Below are 16349 nucleotides of genomic sequence, written 5' to 3' on the forward strand. Positions count from 1 at the left end.
GGGGCCTTTTCGGGTTGAGGATGGACTCAAGCTCCACTCCCAGTCCTACTGCCAGTTTCTGGAAGACACCTTCTTCAAGCAGTGGTACAGGAAGAAGTCCGCATCCTTCAAGAAAAACATGATTTTCATGCAGGACAACGCTCCATCACGCGCATCCAAGTACTCCACAGCGTGGCTGGCAAGAAAGGGTCTAAAAGAAGAAAAACTAATGACATGGCCTCCTTGTTCACCTGATCTGAACCCCATAGAGAACCTGTGGTCCCTCATCAAATGTGAGATTTACAAGGAGGGAAAACAGTACACCTCTCTGAACAGTGTCTGGGAGGCTGTGGTTGCTGCTGCACGCAATGTTGATCGTGAACAGATCAAAGCACTGACAGAATCCATGGATGGCAGGCTTTTGAGTGTCCTTGCAAAGAAAGGTGGCTATATTGGTCACTGATTTGTTTTTGTTTTGTTTTTGAATGTCAGAAATGTATATTTGTGAATGTTGAGCTGTTATATTGGTTTCCCTATAGAAAATAAATAATTGAAATGGGTATACATTTGTTTTTTGTTAAGTTGCCTAATAATTATGCACAGTAATAGTCACCTGCACACACAGATATCCTCCTAAAATAGCTAAAACTAAAAAAGCCCCACTCCAACTTCTAAAATATTCAGCTTTGATATTAATGAGACTTTTGGGTTCATTAGGAACATGGTTGTTGTTCAATAATAAAATTAATCCTCAAAAATACAACTTGCCTAATAATTCTGCACTCCCTGTATTTGTAACCGGGGGAAAAGCAATAAAAAGAAGCTGACAATTTGGAGTGTTTTAACAAGTATTCATGGACAAAATATAATTAACATCACGTGATTCAGATATTTTTAAAGTCAGCACAGTATGCCTCGCAGGCCCTGATGGCCCACAACTGCGTTTAAATGACCTTCTGCTAAAGTTGCACAAAACAATGGATAATAAAAAACGAAGGCTGGGGGTTGTATTTTCATGAACAAGTGGTGCCGTGGTTGGCATAGAAACAGGCCCATTTGAATTATTGTTTCTATTCTTGTCTCCCTTGTTTGATTGCTCCTTGTGTTTGGTCTAAAAATAGGCACATTTGAATTTTTGTTGCAGGCCAGTTGTAGTTTGGGAATTTGGTGCCCATTCTATGTGTTCATAGGCATACTGGTACACAAAGGTCCCATGCTTTTTAGTGTATTGCCAATTGTATTATCAAACGTAGATGATTTATGGATTTGAGATGCACCAAAACCAATTCTAACTAGGATACTTAGTTGTTGCACCTTGATGTATTTGATCAAGACGAGTTGCTGGAGTTGCTTTCCAATGCGAATACAACACACCTGGTTTTTAGCCTGTTGCACTAATCAATTCTTAAAATTGATTAATATCATCATTTTAATTGAACTTTTTATGATTGACATTGTGTGGTATTAAAATCTTCACAACACGGTACCTTGCATCCATACTTTTCTCCCCTTCCCACTGTCCAAGAATACAAATGATAAATGAAGAACTGGAGATTTTAGTAGGAATCTTATGTGAGAATTTTCTAACCTCAACTAGATTGAACCACTGGCAAAATTTGAAATGGAAGATCCAGGCATGTAGAAGGCAAGAGAAAAATACACTCAAGTCATAAGTCTGTTAATGCATGCCAGCACGCTAAAAATATATACTTTTTTCACAACAGTCATTGTAAGTTTTGTTCGATTGCAAAAGTATTATTACACAAGCGACGATATTAATCGAATAAAAGAAATGTTAATTGAATTTCACAATTTACTAATCCCTTAACCGCCTGGGTCATTGGAGTACCACTTGTTATGGTATGCAAGTACAGCCTGGTGGCGGCCATTTACTCATAAAGTTGTGACATTTCTGATGTCTTGTCATTTAGGAAACTACTATTTCCTCCCTGGTCGCAGGGATGCTCTCCTTTGTGGAAACGGATCCGGGGCAGGGTAAGGACTTCAACCATTTATTTTTAGCTTTGACAAAATAAATGTACTGTGTAGGAAGAAAACTAAGAAATCACACTTTAGGTTATTTTCTCTTGCCACAATGCTTATAATTGAGCTAAGGGCCATTACCAGTAAATTCGGCTTCATACTTTCCAGATGCACTTTGTGAGACTCAAAATAATTTAAATCATCACTATGACAGGCTTTGCCCGGAAGGCTTTACATGTGTCAAAGCGGGTCGTAACCCAGACTACGGATACACAAGTTTTGACACCTTCAGTTGGGCTTTCTTGTCCTTATTCCGACTCATGACACAGGACTTCTGGGAAAACCTCTACCAGCAGGTATACATACCTCGTGGCTTGCACCTCTTAGAAGTTTTGCTGCTGTTATAGTTGCATTTTTCTAATCTTTATTTTCTTGAATCCTCTAGACATTACGCGCTGCAGGAAAGCCTTATATGGTCTTCTTCGTTTTGGTGATCTTTTTGGGTTCTTTCTACCTCGTCAATCTAATCTTGGCTGTTGTTGCCATGGCCTATGATGAGCAGAACCAGGCCACCATAGAAGAGGCCCAACAAAAAGAGGAAGAGTTCCAGGCCATGCTGGAGCAGCTGAAGAGGCAGCAAGAAGAAGCACAGGCAAGGATGTTTTAGTTGACAACATTGAAAAGCTGTCAAGATGATCACTTTCGAAAATTTACAAGGGACATTAGAGTTGAAAGATTTGGGTCATGGGCAGCACGGCGGCGTGGTGGTTAGCGCTTGTACGGCACAGTTCTGAGGTCATGGGTTCAAATCCAGCTACCAACCTTCCTGTGCGGAGTTTGCATGTTCTCCCGGTGCCTGCGTGGGTTTCCTCCGGGCACTCCGGTTTCCTCTCACATTCCAAAAACATGCATGTCAGGTTAATTGGCCGGTCCAAATTGTCCCTAGGTGTGCCCCACAATTGGCTGGCAACCACTTCAGGGTGTCCCCTGCCAAATGCCCCAAGATAGCTGGGATGGGCTCCAGCACCCCCGCGACCCTACTGAGGATAATGGATGGAATTGATGGATTGTGGTCTTTATGTATTTTTGGGGGGCTCGACTCTTACTTTTAAAGTTTTTTATTTATATATATATATATATATATATATATATATATATATATATATATAAAATGTTTGGAACATTTTGGGATATGATCTCTTATCTCTCATCTCATTAACCGTACCGCTTATCCTCATTAGGGTCGCGGGGGGGCTGGAGCCCATCCCAGCCATCTCCGGGCAGTGGGCAGGGGACACCCTGAACTGGTTGCCGGCCAATCGCAGGGCACACAGGGACAGACAACTCATTCACTCATTCACACCTAGGGACAATTTGGACCGGCCAATTCACCTGAAATGCATGTCTTTGGAATGTGGGAGGAAACCCACGCAAGCACGGGGAGAACATACAAACTCCGCACAGGAAGTCTGGAGCTGGATTTGAACCCACGACAGGTTCCCATGACATGAACTGTGCCGCACAAGCGCTAACCACTGCGCCGCCGTGCTGCCCATGATCTCTTATAATAATGACAATTTAAAAATATACTGTTATTTGTTTTAATTTTACAACCTTTTACCAAGTAAACATTTGTGGATAAGCGCTGTGATGGTGGCTTGCCATCACTGTTACCAACTTCATTAATCAACCACTTAAAATTACCTTATCCGTGCATAACATCTACGCCTATAAAATCTGTATACAATTTGGTCTCATTTTTTTCTACTCAAACTAAGCTTGGTAAGTGACAAATGTGAATATGTGCGGCAATTAAATAATTTTTTGACAACAGACTATGAATACAAAGCAACATTAAATTTATAATATATTCACTGTAATTGCCGGACTTTAAGGTGCACAATTTTTTAGGTCGCACAAAAATGTGGCCGTTTGTTATATTTTTTTATAAACAAGGCGCACTGGATTATAAGGCGTGTGAAATAGAGACAACAGTCAGAGTTTCTGTGTGTACAGGTACATTTTAATGCAATGCATTATTTTGTGCTGCTACCTCAAATAACAAAACATTGTATTCAATGGAAATATAACCTGATCAGTGGTGATGATTGCAGCAAAATATTACCACTAAACCACCATTGGTACAGCTGACATACAAAAAGGCACTTGAGATTATAGCATTATCACACTATTTCTACTCATGGTACCAGAAACTCAATTTTGCATGTCGCATTCTAAAAGGTTCTTCTTCACTTCTTCACCTGTGCGTCAATAACTTATCTGTTTAATATGTTTACGTACGTAAAAGAGCTTGTAAAGTATTTTGTCGAACAACATTTTGTTTTCTGTTTCTGTCTTTTGCATCGTTATTGACGCACAGGTGAAGAAGCGGAGAAACTGTTTAACCTATAAAAATCCACTATCCAAATCTTAGAGAATGGAATAATAGTGTGATGATGATAGAATGTCTAATGCCTTGTCATATATAATTCGTACCACTGGTGGTCTGGTGATATCGTGTCGTCATGTTCACCACTGCTACTCCGGTTAGATTCCCATCGCATATGTTTTGCAATTTAGGTCAGCAATTTTCATTACTCAAAACCTTGGATGATAATGCATACTGATATCTACTGTATGCTTCTTCAACCTTATTTGCTTGTACCCTGCACTATATAAGGCGCACTTTCTGGCCAAATTGGGGTTTTTAAGTACGTCTTATAGTCCAGGAAAAAAAAGGTATTTCATTCTTTCGAAGTCTGATTCATCATCAGAAACACCAAACACTTGTTTCCCTTGTCAGGCTTTTCTTATTTATATATTTCAGGACAACTTTCTGTGTTCTCCATTCTTTAACAATAGCTGTGTATTATTTATTATTGCAACATTCATTGCAGCCTGGTCATCGTGGAAAGGGGCATTACCTCATGTGCGGTCCCTTCTCAAGGTTTTTTCATTTTCCTCATGTTGAGGTTTTTCCTTGCCCTCATGTAGGTTTTAGATCAGGGGATGGTGTAATGATAGTCTGTGGTTTGCAATAATCTGTGGTCTGTGCAGCCCTTTGAGACTCACTGTGATTAAGGCCTATACGAATACAAATGACTTGCTTGACTTAACATTTGTCTCTTGTACCATGGGTAAAAGTAGGGTGATAATGAGATACATTCTAATAACTTTTTGTTACTCATTTACATCCCTGGTTGTCTAGTGGTCAGAACTCAGCACTTTCACCGCTGTGTGAAGTTTTGTAATTGTGGTCAGTGAAGATTTTTCAACTGATCAATACTACTGTAATGAGTTGGTGTGTGTTGTGATTTTACTGTTAATTTACGGCTAACATATAACCAACATAGCATCCTAGAATATTTAGTCTTGAGGTTCATTTGTCAGCACTGCCATGATTGCTTTCTGCTGCCAGGCTTTTTCTTCATACGGATTGGCGTTAGCCACCAGGTTGTCATGACAACTGTATTTATTTTCCTATTGGCTGATAGGTTGCCGCGGCAGCAGCTACCGACAGCGGCGAGTACAGCGGGAGGGAAGACCCTACATCAGAATCGTCCTCTGTGACATCCAAGCTCAGTTCGAAAAGTGCAAAAGAGCGACGCAACAGGAGGAAGAAAAGGAAACAGAAGGAAGAGGAGGGGGAGAGGGGAGCATGCAAAACGTTTCACAAATCTCTTACTGTGGATAGCATCAACAGATCTTTTCACTTCTCTATGGATGCTAACAGGCTCTCCTATGAAAAGAGATGTTCCTCACCCAATCAGGTACATGTTAAGCTCTTGCTTTTTGTAGCCTGAAGAAGACTTTTCAATTCTTATACAATACCTTCCTTAGGGCCCGGTCACACAGCCGTTTGCGTCTGTATCGCGGGTAAAATTTTGCGTTTTTTTTGTACCCGTGGTTGCCCGCGATGGAAAATGCGCAAAATTGGCCAACCCGCTGTTCATCGGTGGTATGCCCGCAAAACAGACGCCGGCGACTGTTCCGCTTCCTCATCGCGTCATTTCCGCGTCATTTTCTCGTGTGGACCACGGGTATAAAAGCTGCCGAGCCGGCGTTATGCCGAGAAATGCATCTTTGCCGAGCTTATATTAAATCAATGCACTTTAATTGTTTAATGCATGGTATTTTCACCAATCCTCTTAAATATTACTTTTTAATTTTATTTTATAATTAAAACACACATTGCTAATTTTGTTATTTTTATTAGAACATCTAACCAGGAAATGCATACAATAGGTCACACAGTGACATATTTTTAAACATTCTCAAAATTTGTACCTGGCATGTGAGTCCATAACCAAAGGTACACAAAAAACAAATGTGTAAAGTGCAACGTTACCACCAACATATAACATGTAACCTGGGACAGGACATGGTGATGTAAAAACTAGTTGTTATTTTTTTGCAAAACTTAATGCAAAATAACGCTAGTGACTACTTGCACACATCCCATAACACTTTCAAAGCTTACTTTCTTTGCTTTGAGTGTTTCTTTCCAAAAATAGGACCAAAATCATTTCTGTTGTCTACATGATTGCTCCAATAATTGCAAATGGAATCCAAAACTACCATTTTCCAGAACATATTCTACTATGAAGCAGATCTATATTTCAACATTCTTTAAAAGGTCAATCTGGGTTCTATTGGCAATTATTGGTGCGGTCATGAGCACAGATTTTTTTTTTGTCTCATTCATTGAAATTTCTTTTACTACAATAAAAACAATGGTGGACCTACCCCCAAAGTGCAGAGCATTATGCAAGTTGTCAAACCACTCTATCTGCATTTTTAGGTACTGTCCAGGACGTTTATCTTTCTTTACACCAGGCTTGGTGTATTTTAAAACTAGTTTTATAAATGAAAAGACCAATGTTCAGCACACTTTTACTGTAAATTTTGTGCTCATGTTTGTCCCCTTGATTTAATTGTTCCTGGGTAGGGCACCTTCCCTCGCCACACTCTGCCTATCATTCACTACTCGTGACACCAACGCATAATAAACGCATATAAACTGACCCCCTAATTTCAGTATTTTATTTTATAGCTTATGTTAGTTTATGTTTTGTGTATGTACAGTATACTCACGAATACTACCACTTTACGTGTTAGACACCATAAGGAGAAATTCAGCATTCTCTTTCTGTGTTTGAGATGGCACTACTGTAACTGTATTCATAAGGTAAATATGAACAAGCCCACCCTTTAAAGGACGCAACTGGCAGATTAGGGTTGTACGTTGCATCGTGAGCGAAAGAGGAACAATAAGCAATCAGCAGAGGTTGCAATCCATGATATCCCTTTAAAAAGTAGCAGAATAACGCTAAGTTATAACGACAGTTGGTTACGACGTTTTAGTAATACTGGTTACAGTACTCGTTACCAAGAAAACTACTTGCGTCTCAGGAACGCGTTCCATTGTAACAGGCAAGCCCAAATACTGGTCAACATGTATGGCGTTTTTGCCTGTTTAGTGTTCCCAGCACCACCTAACATTAGTTTCGTTTGCAATGAACAGAACCAGACAACTGCCATACAAAAGGTCTTTTAAGGTCATTGTAATGTGTGCTATCATTCTAATGTCAAATGCCTTTCTTCAAGATTGTATTGTATTATGTAAAACAAAAATAAAACAATCAAACATAATCACTTTGAATAGCTCACAGATATTTTCCTTTTAAGTCTCTGCTTAGTATACGTGGATCGCTCCTCTCACCCCGGAGAAACAGCCAAGCCAGCCTCTTCAGTTTTCGCGGACGAGCACGCGACATGGGTTCGGAAAACGACTTTGCAGACGACGAGCACAGCACATTTGAAGAGAGCGACAGCCGGCGGGGCTCCCTGTTCTTGCCGCGCCGTCTGGAGCGCCGCTGCAGCACCATTAGCCAGACCAGCCTCCGAGTATCTCGCGTCATGCTCCCTGCAAACGGCAAGATGCATTGCGCCGTGGACTGCAACGGTGTCGTTTCACTGGTCGGAGGAACTTCTGTAACTAACTCTCCGGTTAGTGTCCTGCTTTCTAAAGTTAATTTGTTATTTAGCAATTTTTCTATACGTTTCAGTCAATGCTGGAGACCTGAGTAACATGACCTTAGTTGCCACATTGGCTGAAATTTACCTAAGACTGGGTTTGTTTTGACCTGGTCTTAGGTGAGACTACTTGTTTTTTGTTGTTGTGTTTATCAGGAACATTTTATTAGCCGGAGCTTAAAATTCTCCCATTTTGATCCATTGCTTTCTTAAAAACTAGCCATGTTGACACTTTCTAGACCAGCAGTCGCCAACATATTTTAACTTTTGAGCTCATTTTTTTGTGACTGATTGCCGCAATGGACTACCATTTTCTAAAATGTCAACTTATTATGTTATTACTATGTTGTTATATATTATAAAAAGATTGGGTTAACATTGGCTCAATCGACCACTAAAACCTCTGCATTGTGTAAGTAAGAAATACAATTTTGTTGAAAAACAAACAATAACCTATCACTGATGAACTATTTTAAGAACCGGTCCGCGGGATACTCAGGTGTTCTTAGGGGGCTACCCGGTGCCTGCGGGCACCACGTTGGTGTCCTCTGTTCTGGACATTTGTTCATTAGTATACATTTTAACTAAAACTTGTTAAAACGTGGTTGTGGCATCCATCCCCAGGGTTGGGTAGGGTTACTTTAACTGGATTACTTTCAATTACTTTTGGATTACTCCAAATATGCTAATAAAAGACAAAATAAACTAAATATGAATAAAATGATAACTCACAACACGTGGTAAGCTTTCTCTCCTGGCTTTAATCTCTTTGATCTCCGGAAAAATTAACATAAAATGCGACAGAAACAAAATGAAAATAAATCCAAACAGCTTGCAGGGATGTGATTTTTCCGCTAATTCGCGGAATTCCGCTTTTTTTATCTCCAAAAATAAAATTTTAAAATTTCCGATTTTTTAAGTGGTAAAAAATCCGATTTCGTCTCTACAGCATTCCATTTTAGTGTTTCCGTAACTGATTGGTTGAAGTCTCCGTGTTGACCAATAAACGCGCTTGTTATAAAGGCATAGGAGTATGCCATTGTTCATTTCTCACACGTTTTTGCCGGGTGTTTAAAGAAAGATGTCCGTGATCGAACGCAAAGATGCTCCGCGAGTTAAAGAAATTGATAAGATCGTAAAAAAAAAGTTTCAATGGGACTGGTTAGAGAAGGAATTATCTACAAATGTTGGAAAGAAGACTGTGACGAATTTGTTCAGTGACTTTTTTCGGAAGATCGATCGTGCCGGGAAAGCGCTTTGCATTTGGTGCCATGATACCATTGACTATGGTGGGAGAGGTTTCAAAGCTCTTGAAAGTCACGCAAAGAGCAAAAAAACACGTGAAAGAACTCCAGTCAAGAACAACAAATTATTCCATCGCTGGGAGTTTCGGTGCCCAAACGAAAACTCCAAAACTTTACGGCCTCCATCCCTTATTGACATCACAATTGGAAGCGGTAATAGAGAGACGTGATCCACCCCAACAACCTGTACCAGTTGCTGATAGAGTCGTGATATTTGAGGTAGGTGGTAAACTTTTCAAATTTATTTGACAGTTTTCCCCCTTTTTTCGAAAATATTATAACGTAATAAAAATGGCCATAAATATTTAACAATTACAATAATAGATTTTCATGTGTACATTACACCAACACTTTACTGTAGGGCCTATAATTATTGTATTTTCATTTATCAAATATTCGGATACGCTGCTATTAAAAAAATAAATTATAACATTTAAAATATGATTTAGGAAATTTAAAAATATTATTAAGCCTATAAGTAATCAAAATTATTGTCAGTATTTATATTTTTTTAAATTAAGTACTTGTATGATATTCTACCATGAACCCCAAAGCATGCAGAATGGACATAGCCACATACAGTTCTACCCAGACTGTGAAATATGCCCTAAGAGCAAGAAAGACCACCTCTGTCAGCCATTTTGGAAGGAAAGACATTCTGATGGATCCTGTGCAGTCCAAACTGTGCCTAAATCTGAGGACATCCTCCAAAAGGTACAGGGAGGAGAAGGATGCAGAAGCATCTATGTTGTCTGCAAAAGGAACAGAACTTGCTGTGAAACAGGACACCCAAATGAGCAAGGCTGCCTCAAGAAGAACCATCAAAGCTGCACAGAAGCAGGCTAGAAAGACCCATTCCAAAGCAATGAAGTCTAGGAGGAAGTAGTGTTTGTGTCATGTGAATGGATTGTGCTCAAGAATGAACACTTGTATATTCCTGTAAATATGTTGAATGTTTTAATGAGTAGAACATAGAAAACAATATTTGTGATATTAAGTGATGTTATAATTCATCTAGAATGTAACAGAAAATATAAATTTCAGAACTTTGAATGAATTTCATGTTTCTGCATGGCCAGTGATTTAGTAGTTCATTGTGTATGCACATGACTCCGACAGATAACATCTTCTGCTATAACAAAGACATTTGTGGTATGTTCTAATATGAGTTACTTTTCATTTGGTCATGATACAATTATTTCTTCATGAAATTTGAACTCTTCAACATGATTTATGTGTTAACTTAGTAATCACATTAGTTAGATATGATGATATTCTCAGTGATAGTTTTTAAAAGCAAAGGCAGTCCAATGTTTTTTAATGTGACTGATTTTGAGTTGACTTAAACTGTAATTTTATATGGGATAGTTCAATATACATTGAAAATTTATGCTGTTGTTTTGTCTATTTCTTTGTCATCTGAGTGCATTGAAAGTACTTAAAAACACGGAAAACCCATGAGCTCCGGGGGGCTTCGCCCCACTTGTCCCCCCACCAGGGCACTGCCCTGGACCTAGCTGGGTGCCCGCGGCCCCCAGACCCCCGGCTAATTTTCAGATAATTTCACTTTGGTCAAATCACATCCCTGAGCTTGCCAAAGTCATTTTTGCCGTTCCATGTGTTCCGTTACTCCCCAAGCCTGCACAAAATTTAGTCATTTTATTTATATTTAGTTTCTTTTGTCTTTTGTTGGCATATTTGGTATTGGAGTAATCCTAAAGTAATTGAAAGTAATCAAGTTAAAGTAACCCTACCCAACCGTGTCCATCCCTTAGTCCAACAGTCTTTTCTTACCAACACGGGTTTTGAGGGTTGGATTTTCACCCTTGTACAATCAAACTGACACTTAAGATATTAATGAACCCCGAGTTTCTACTGATGATGTCCCTGGGAAATGTGTCAGTGAAAAGTCAGTGTAAGGCACTCTGAGTAAAATGGAAGTCTCCCATCCAAGTCAAAGACCACTTTTCTGTGACGCGTCCCCGTAGAATCTCACTTCAAACTTCGTACAGTGTGTCTTTTGAGTGAACAAAGGGTAAACAACTCCTTCAATGAAAATTGGCAACCATCTTGACAGACTGTTGTGAACCTACGGTATCAGAGTTTCTTGATTTGTCGGCTTTTCCTAGGGCACTACAACAGACACTGAAGTGAGAAAACAACACTCCGTTGATTATTTAGATGAACCAGGAGGCAGGCAAAGAGCAATGAGTGTGGCCAGCATCCTCACCAACACCATGGAAGGTCAGCATTCTTAACTTTAACCGATTTTTCCATCACGTGATGATAAACAACCAACTTCTTACTTATCCTGTGCCATATGTTACTGCATTAGCATTGGCTATTTAATAAGCTTTATGATTAAAGCTATGTAAAATAAATGCTCGTTTTTTTGCTGTCCATTTTATTGTCCCCCAGAACTTGAAGAGTCGAGACAGAAATTTCCCCCCTGTTGGTATCGATTTGCCAACACATGTTTGATCTGGGATTGCTGCCCTGTCTGGCTTAAAATTAAGGACTTTGTCAACATGGTGGTCATGGACCCATTTGTGGATCTGACTATCACGGTTTGCATCGTGCTCAATACACTTTTCATGGCAATGGAGCATTATCCAATGACTAAAGAATTCAACAATGTCCTGTCAATTGGAAACCAGGTACATTTTAACAGCCATTCGTCTGACTAAGATTCATATTGATGTCTAGAGTTGATTGTTTTTCTTTTTCCAAATAGGTATTTACTGGTATTTTCACAGCCGAGATGTGCCTCAAAGTCATCGCCCTCGACCCTTACTATTATTTCCAAGAAGGCTGGAACATTTTTGATGGCATTATTGTTAGTCTGAGTCTAATGGAGCTGGGTTTGGCCAATGTTGAGGGCCTATCTGTGCTAAGGTCCTTCCGACTGGTATGGGAAACAGTCTTATTTTAACCTGCACTATCATGTTCAGAATATGATGCTGACAATTTTTTTGGTATTGTTTTTATAACAGTTGAGGGTGTTCAAACTTGCTAAATCCTGGCCAACTTTGAACATGCTGATCAAGATCATTGGTAACTCTGTGGGGGCTCTAGGCAACCTCACCTTGGTCCTCGCCATCATCGTCTTTATCTTTGCCGTGGTTGGCATGCAGCTTTTTGGCAAGAATTACAAAGAGTCTGTCTGTAAAATTAATGATGATTGTGAGCTACCACGCTGGCACATGCACGATTTCTTCCACTCATTCCTCATCGTGTTCCGGGTGCTTTGTGGCGAATGGATTGAGACAATGTGGGACTGTATGGAGGTGTCAGGACCGACAATGTGTTTGATTGTCTTCATGATGGTTATGGTCATCGGAAACTTGGTGGTATGTATCTTGTTATATTTTTCTTGAAAAATATAAACATAACAGGAGATGACTAGAAGGAATATAGTACAGTATATAAAAACCTACTTTTTAATCATGGTCCTTTAAACATTATTGTGGTGTTTAAGTGCTCATACTTTTTGACAAGGGAAATGGAACTTTTAATGTCTTTGAGTAAGGTCCACATATACTTACTCAGTGTTGAAATTGATGGATTTTGCATTTAAAAACCAAAACAAAACGGCAGAACAAGTGTATGCGTTTCACTTTGATGAGCAGCTTTTGTAAAAAATTGCTTGGAACCAATAACAACACCAATAATGTTTTATTGTGTTAACACCTAACCTTGCACACTCGCAAGCCTACTCAGAATATTTATTTTAATTGGAGGAAATATTACACGTGAGAAAAAAAATCCTGCGTTTAGTTTAAGAAAAATGTATTATTTGTAGACCTCATTTATAGTATATCACAATTTAATAGCATGTTTTTATGACTTCATTTTTCATGCATTTTAGGTTCTGAACCTGTTCTTGGCTCTACTTCTGAGCTCGTTCAGCGCTGACAACTTGGCAGCAACTGACGACGACAGTGAGATGAATAACTTGCAAATTGCCGTGGGCCGTATCCAGCGGGGTATTGCCTTTTTGAAATCTACCATCCGGCAGTTCCTCCAAAGCCTTCTCTTTGGTGGGGGCGGCAAGGGCTCCAGCCTGCATGAGGAAAGCAAACCCCTTGAAGAACTACATAGCAATGGCAAAGGCAACTGCATCACCAATCACACAACAGTTGAAATGACCAAAGACCCTGGGGGGCTGTACATTACAACTGAGGGTAACGGGCGCCCTGGAGGAGGACTGGTTGTCGGGAGCATGGTTGATGGGGACAGCATCGACAAATATAACATGGATGACTGCAACTACATGTCGTTCATTCACAACCCGACTCTAACAGTCACAGTGCCTATTGCTGTGGGCGAGTCCGACTTCGAGAACCTTAACACAGAAGACCTAAGCAGTGATTCTTCAGATGTGGAAGGCAGTAAAGAGGTAAGCTTGGACTGCTGTTTTTTGTGGATGTTTAATCTGTGTTATGCCCTGTTTACTTGTGTGTAACACCAGCAATTATGTATGATCTTGGTTAGAAATAGGTATTTTGTTTTGTTTAACTTTTTTTAGCTCAAACATTGCGGTTAGATCCAATAGCAATTGATCCTAGTTACGGCGGTAAATCGCCAAATCCAAGCCACTGGACCATAGGTGAAATACAAAAAAGCATTAGTTTTTTTTTAGCTCATCACCACACTATTTTTATTCACGGTACAAGAGACAAATGTTAATTGAAAGTCCTTCCAAGTCCAATTCATCATGAGATACACCAAAGAGTATTTTCCTCATGTTTCTTTCAGTTTTTTATATCTTTAAGGACATCTTTCTGTTTTCTCCATTCTCTTATATTCATCTCAGGTATTGAGTAAAAATAGTGTAATAATGGCATAATATCAAATGCCTTTTTGTATTTCATCTCTATCTCTGCAGCGGTTAGGATTCGGCGCTCTTACCCCTTTGACCCGGGTTTGATTCCAATATTTTGCGATCGTTGTCTTCAATATTTTTTGACTGGTAATTGTACTAAATACAGTATGTATAATGTACACCCAAGGTTGTATGCGTTATACATGAATATATGATATATTTAAGTTGATTGCAGGGAAGGCTGATGGTTAGTTGTATTGCCTTTTCAAATGTTACACTAGTTCAGTCTTTCATCACAATTTAGACATTGATCCCTTCACAGTCATACTATATGCTATGGTATTGTAAGTTTCTGGTGTTGTTATTCTTGATCTTGCTTGACACCATGTTAAACTTTGGAGGAATTGACAAGATATATCTGGCTTGTTTATTATGATGAAGACATAAGACAAACGTATAAAGAAAATTTTAGTGACTTAATTAAGGGGTCATATATGGCCACCGAAGCTATGCAGTATACATGTATGAGAGGCTCAACAGCTATGTATGTATCCATGAATTACATCTTGTCTTCTTTTAGCCATTCTAACAAAGCCACAAAAAATATGGAACTTGTTAAAGTTCTCAGAACGGTTCAGATTAGAGTGGTTTTGTGACCAGCTTGAGGAGCTCTTAGCAGTAGTTAGATTGCAGACTATAGTGGTACTGCTACTAACAAACTTAATTTGTTGTGGGTGTAGCTTCGTAACCTGTAAACTTTGTAAGTGGAGACACATTTTTTATGTGAATGCAACAATCCGTCCCTCACCCGGCAAAAGTAGAGTATGATATTTTTTTTATAAATCATGAAGAGCATCAGAGCATGAAACTTATACATGTTAAAATTAGATTAGCGCAACATAAACATAAAACGGGAGGCACATAATGTGAAAACAAAGAATAAAGGACATAACAAAAATATTAATTTACCTTTTTGCCTGGCGTTTATTGAAAAACTGATCTAATGAAAGCAGCGCATACTGTACCGTATTATGGACTACGGAACTTGAGGCAATCTTCGCAAATGGAGTTGATATTTTACCATGGAGGTACTTCCTAACCTGAAACTATCGTAAGTAACTAGAGGTACCACTGTAGGTGGTTTACTCTCTAGCAATGGGAGTTAAACTATAACGTCATGCATACAACTGATGACATGGATTTGCTTTGATGAATTTCTTATAAACAGACCAGCAAGAAAGGGCAGGTCATTGTGAAAAGCCACAGACGCTGCTTATTGAATCAAAGGACTGCATGAAGGTTGACCTCAATTTCCTCTCTGTGCCAGCTAGAAGAAATCCAATTGAAGACTAAATAAAAATGGAAAAAAGTTCTTGTTTACACTTTGCTTTCAAGATCTTATTTCACTGTCGTAGTTTTTAAGGTCTAGAGAAAAGCCTGTAATAATTGTATGATGTAGCTGGCAGAGATCTATACTACAAAGTATAAAGCTGCCACTTATTGAAACACTTTTCCAAAGCAGTACCATCTTCTTGGTTCCGATGCGACGCCCTGGTTGAATTGTGTACTTGCCATTGTGCATTATGTCACTCCTGTAACCTACATTAAAAACATTTTACGGTCTTTGCTTTGAAGCCCCGAGGACGTCCCCAACCATTTACCCCATTGTTTTATTGTTGCAGGTGTTTGGACACTTAAAAAATACATGGTTTCACATTGTGTTTGATACTTCCGTCTGTTCTGCAAAAAGAAAATCGTATCACAGTTTTGAACACAGACATGAGCTAGATTAAATGATGGCTTGTGGTACGCATGATTTACTTTGTTTAACTCCCCCATTTGTTATTGCAGCTATATCAAAGAGGCTCTCAAGGTTTTCAGTGAGAGAAGAACTGTAAGACAACTTTATTGTACCATAGCACTAACCATGAGGACTGCCAATGTCATTTACGAACAGGCATTTTTTTCGTCATACTTTCAATGGATTGCCCGTTTTTGTTTTTTTGCCTGGTCCTGCCTTCCGCCCGACCCACAACCCACTTTGCTTTATTCCCGCCTCTTTTTGATACAGCAGTACACCTCGTACACACTGTTGTTCCATACGTCCTCAATTGGATGGTTTAGACCTGTGACCCGGTTTGCATCAGACCAATAAAAACTGAAAGTATCAGAACGAGCAGAAAAACAAAAATAATCGCTTTAGTTCTATATGGCACTGATAT

At 39.3% G+C, this 16349-nt stretch overlaps 1 protein-coding gene across 1 annotated transcript in view; it reads left to right on the forward strand.

Annotated features, from left to right (window-relative positions):
• Positions 1–16349, forward strand: part of scn1lab (sodium channel, voltage-gated, type I like, alpha b) — a 46054-nt gene that overhangs the window by 17914 nt on the left and 11791 nt on the right. Inside the window, 10 exon segments of the mRNA XM_088332167.1 lie at positions 1911–1974; positions 2177–2318; positions 2408–2614; positions 5457–5732; positions 7651–7971; positions 11432–11546; positions 11721–11959; positions 12037–12210; positions 12296–12652; positions 13171–13701. Of these exon segments, the coding sequence (XP_088188293.1) occupies positions 1911–1974; positions 2177–2318; positions 2408–2614; positions 5457–5732; positions 7651–7971; positions 11432–11546; positions 11721–11959; positions 12037–12210; positions 12296–12652; positions 13171–13701 (2426 nt within the window).

Source organism: Urocampus carinirostris, chromosome 3 (genome assembly GCF_059441175.1).
Source record: "Urocampus carinirostris isolate Australia breed hairy pipefish chromosome 3, RoL_Ucar_1.0, whole genome shotgun sequence".
Taxonomy (NCBI): domain Eukaryota; kingdom Metazoa; phylum Chordata; class Actinopteri; order Syngnathiformes; family Syngnathidae; genus Urocampus; species Urocampus carinirostris.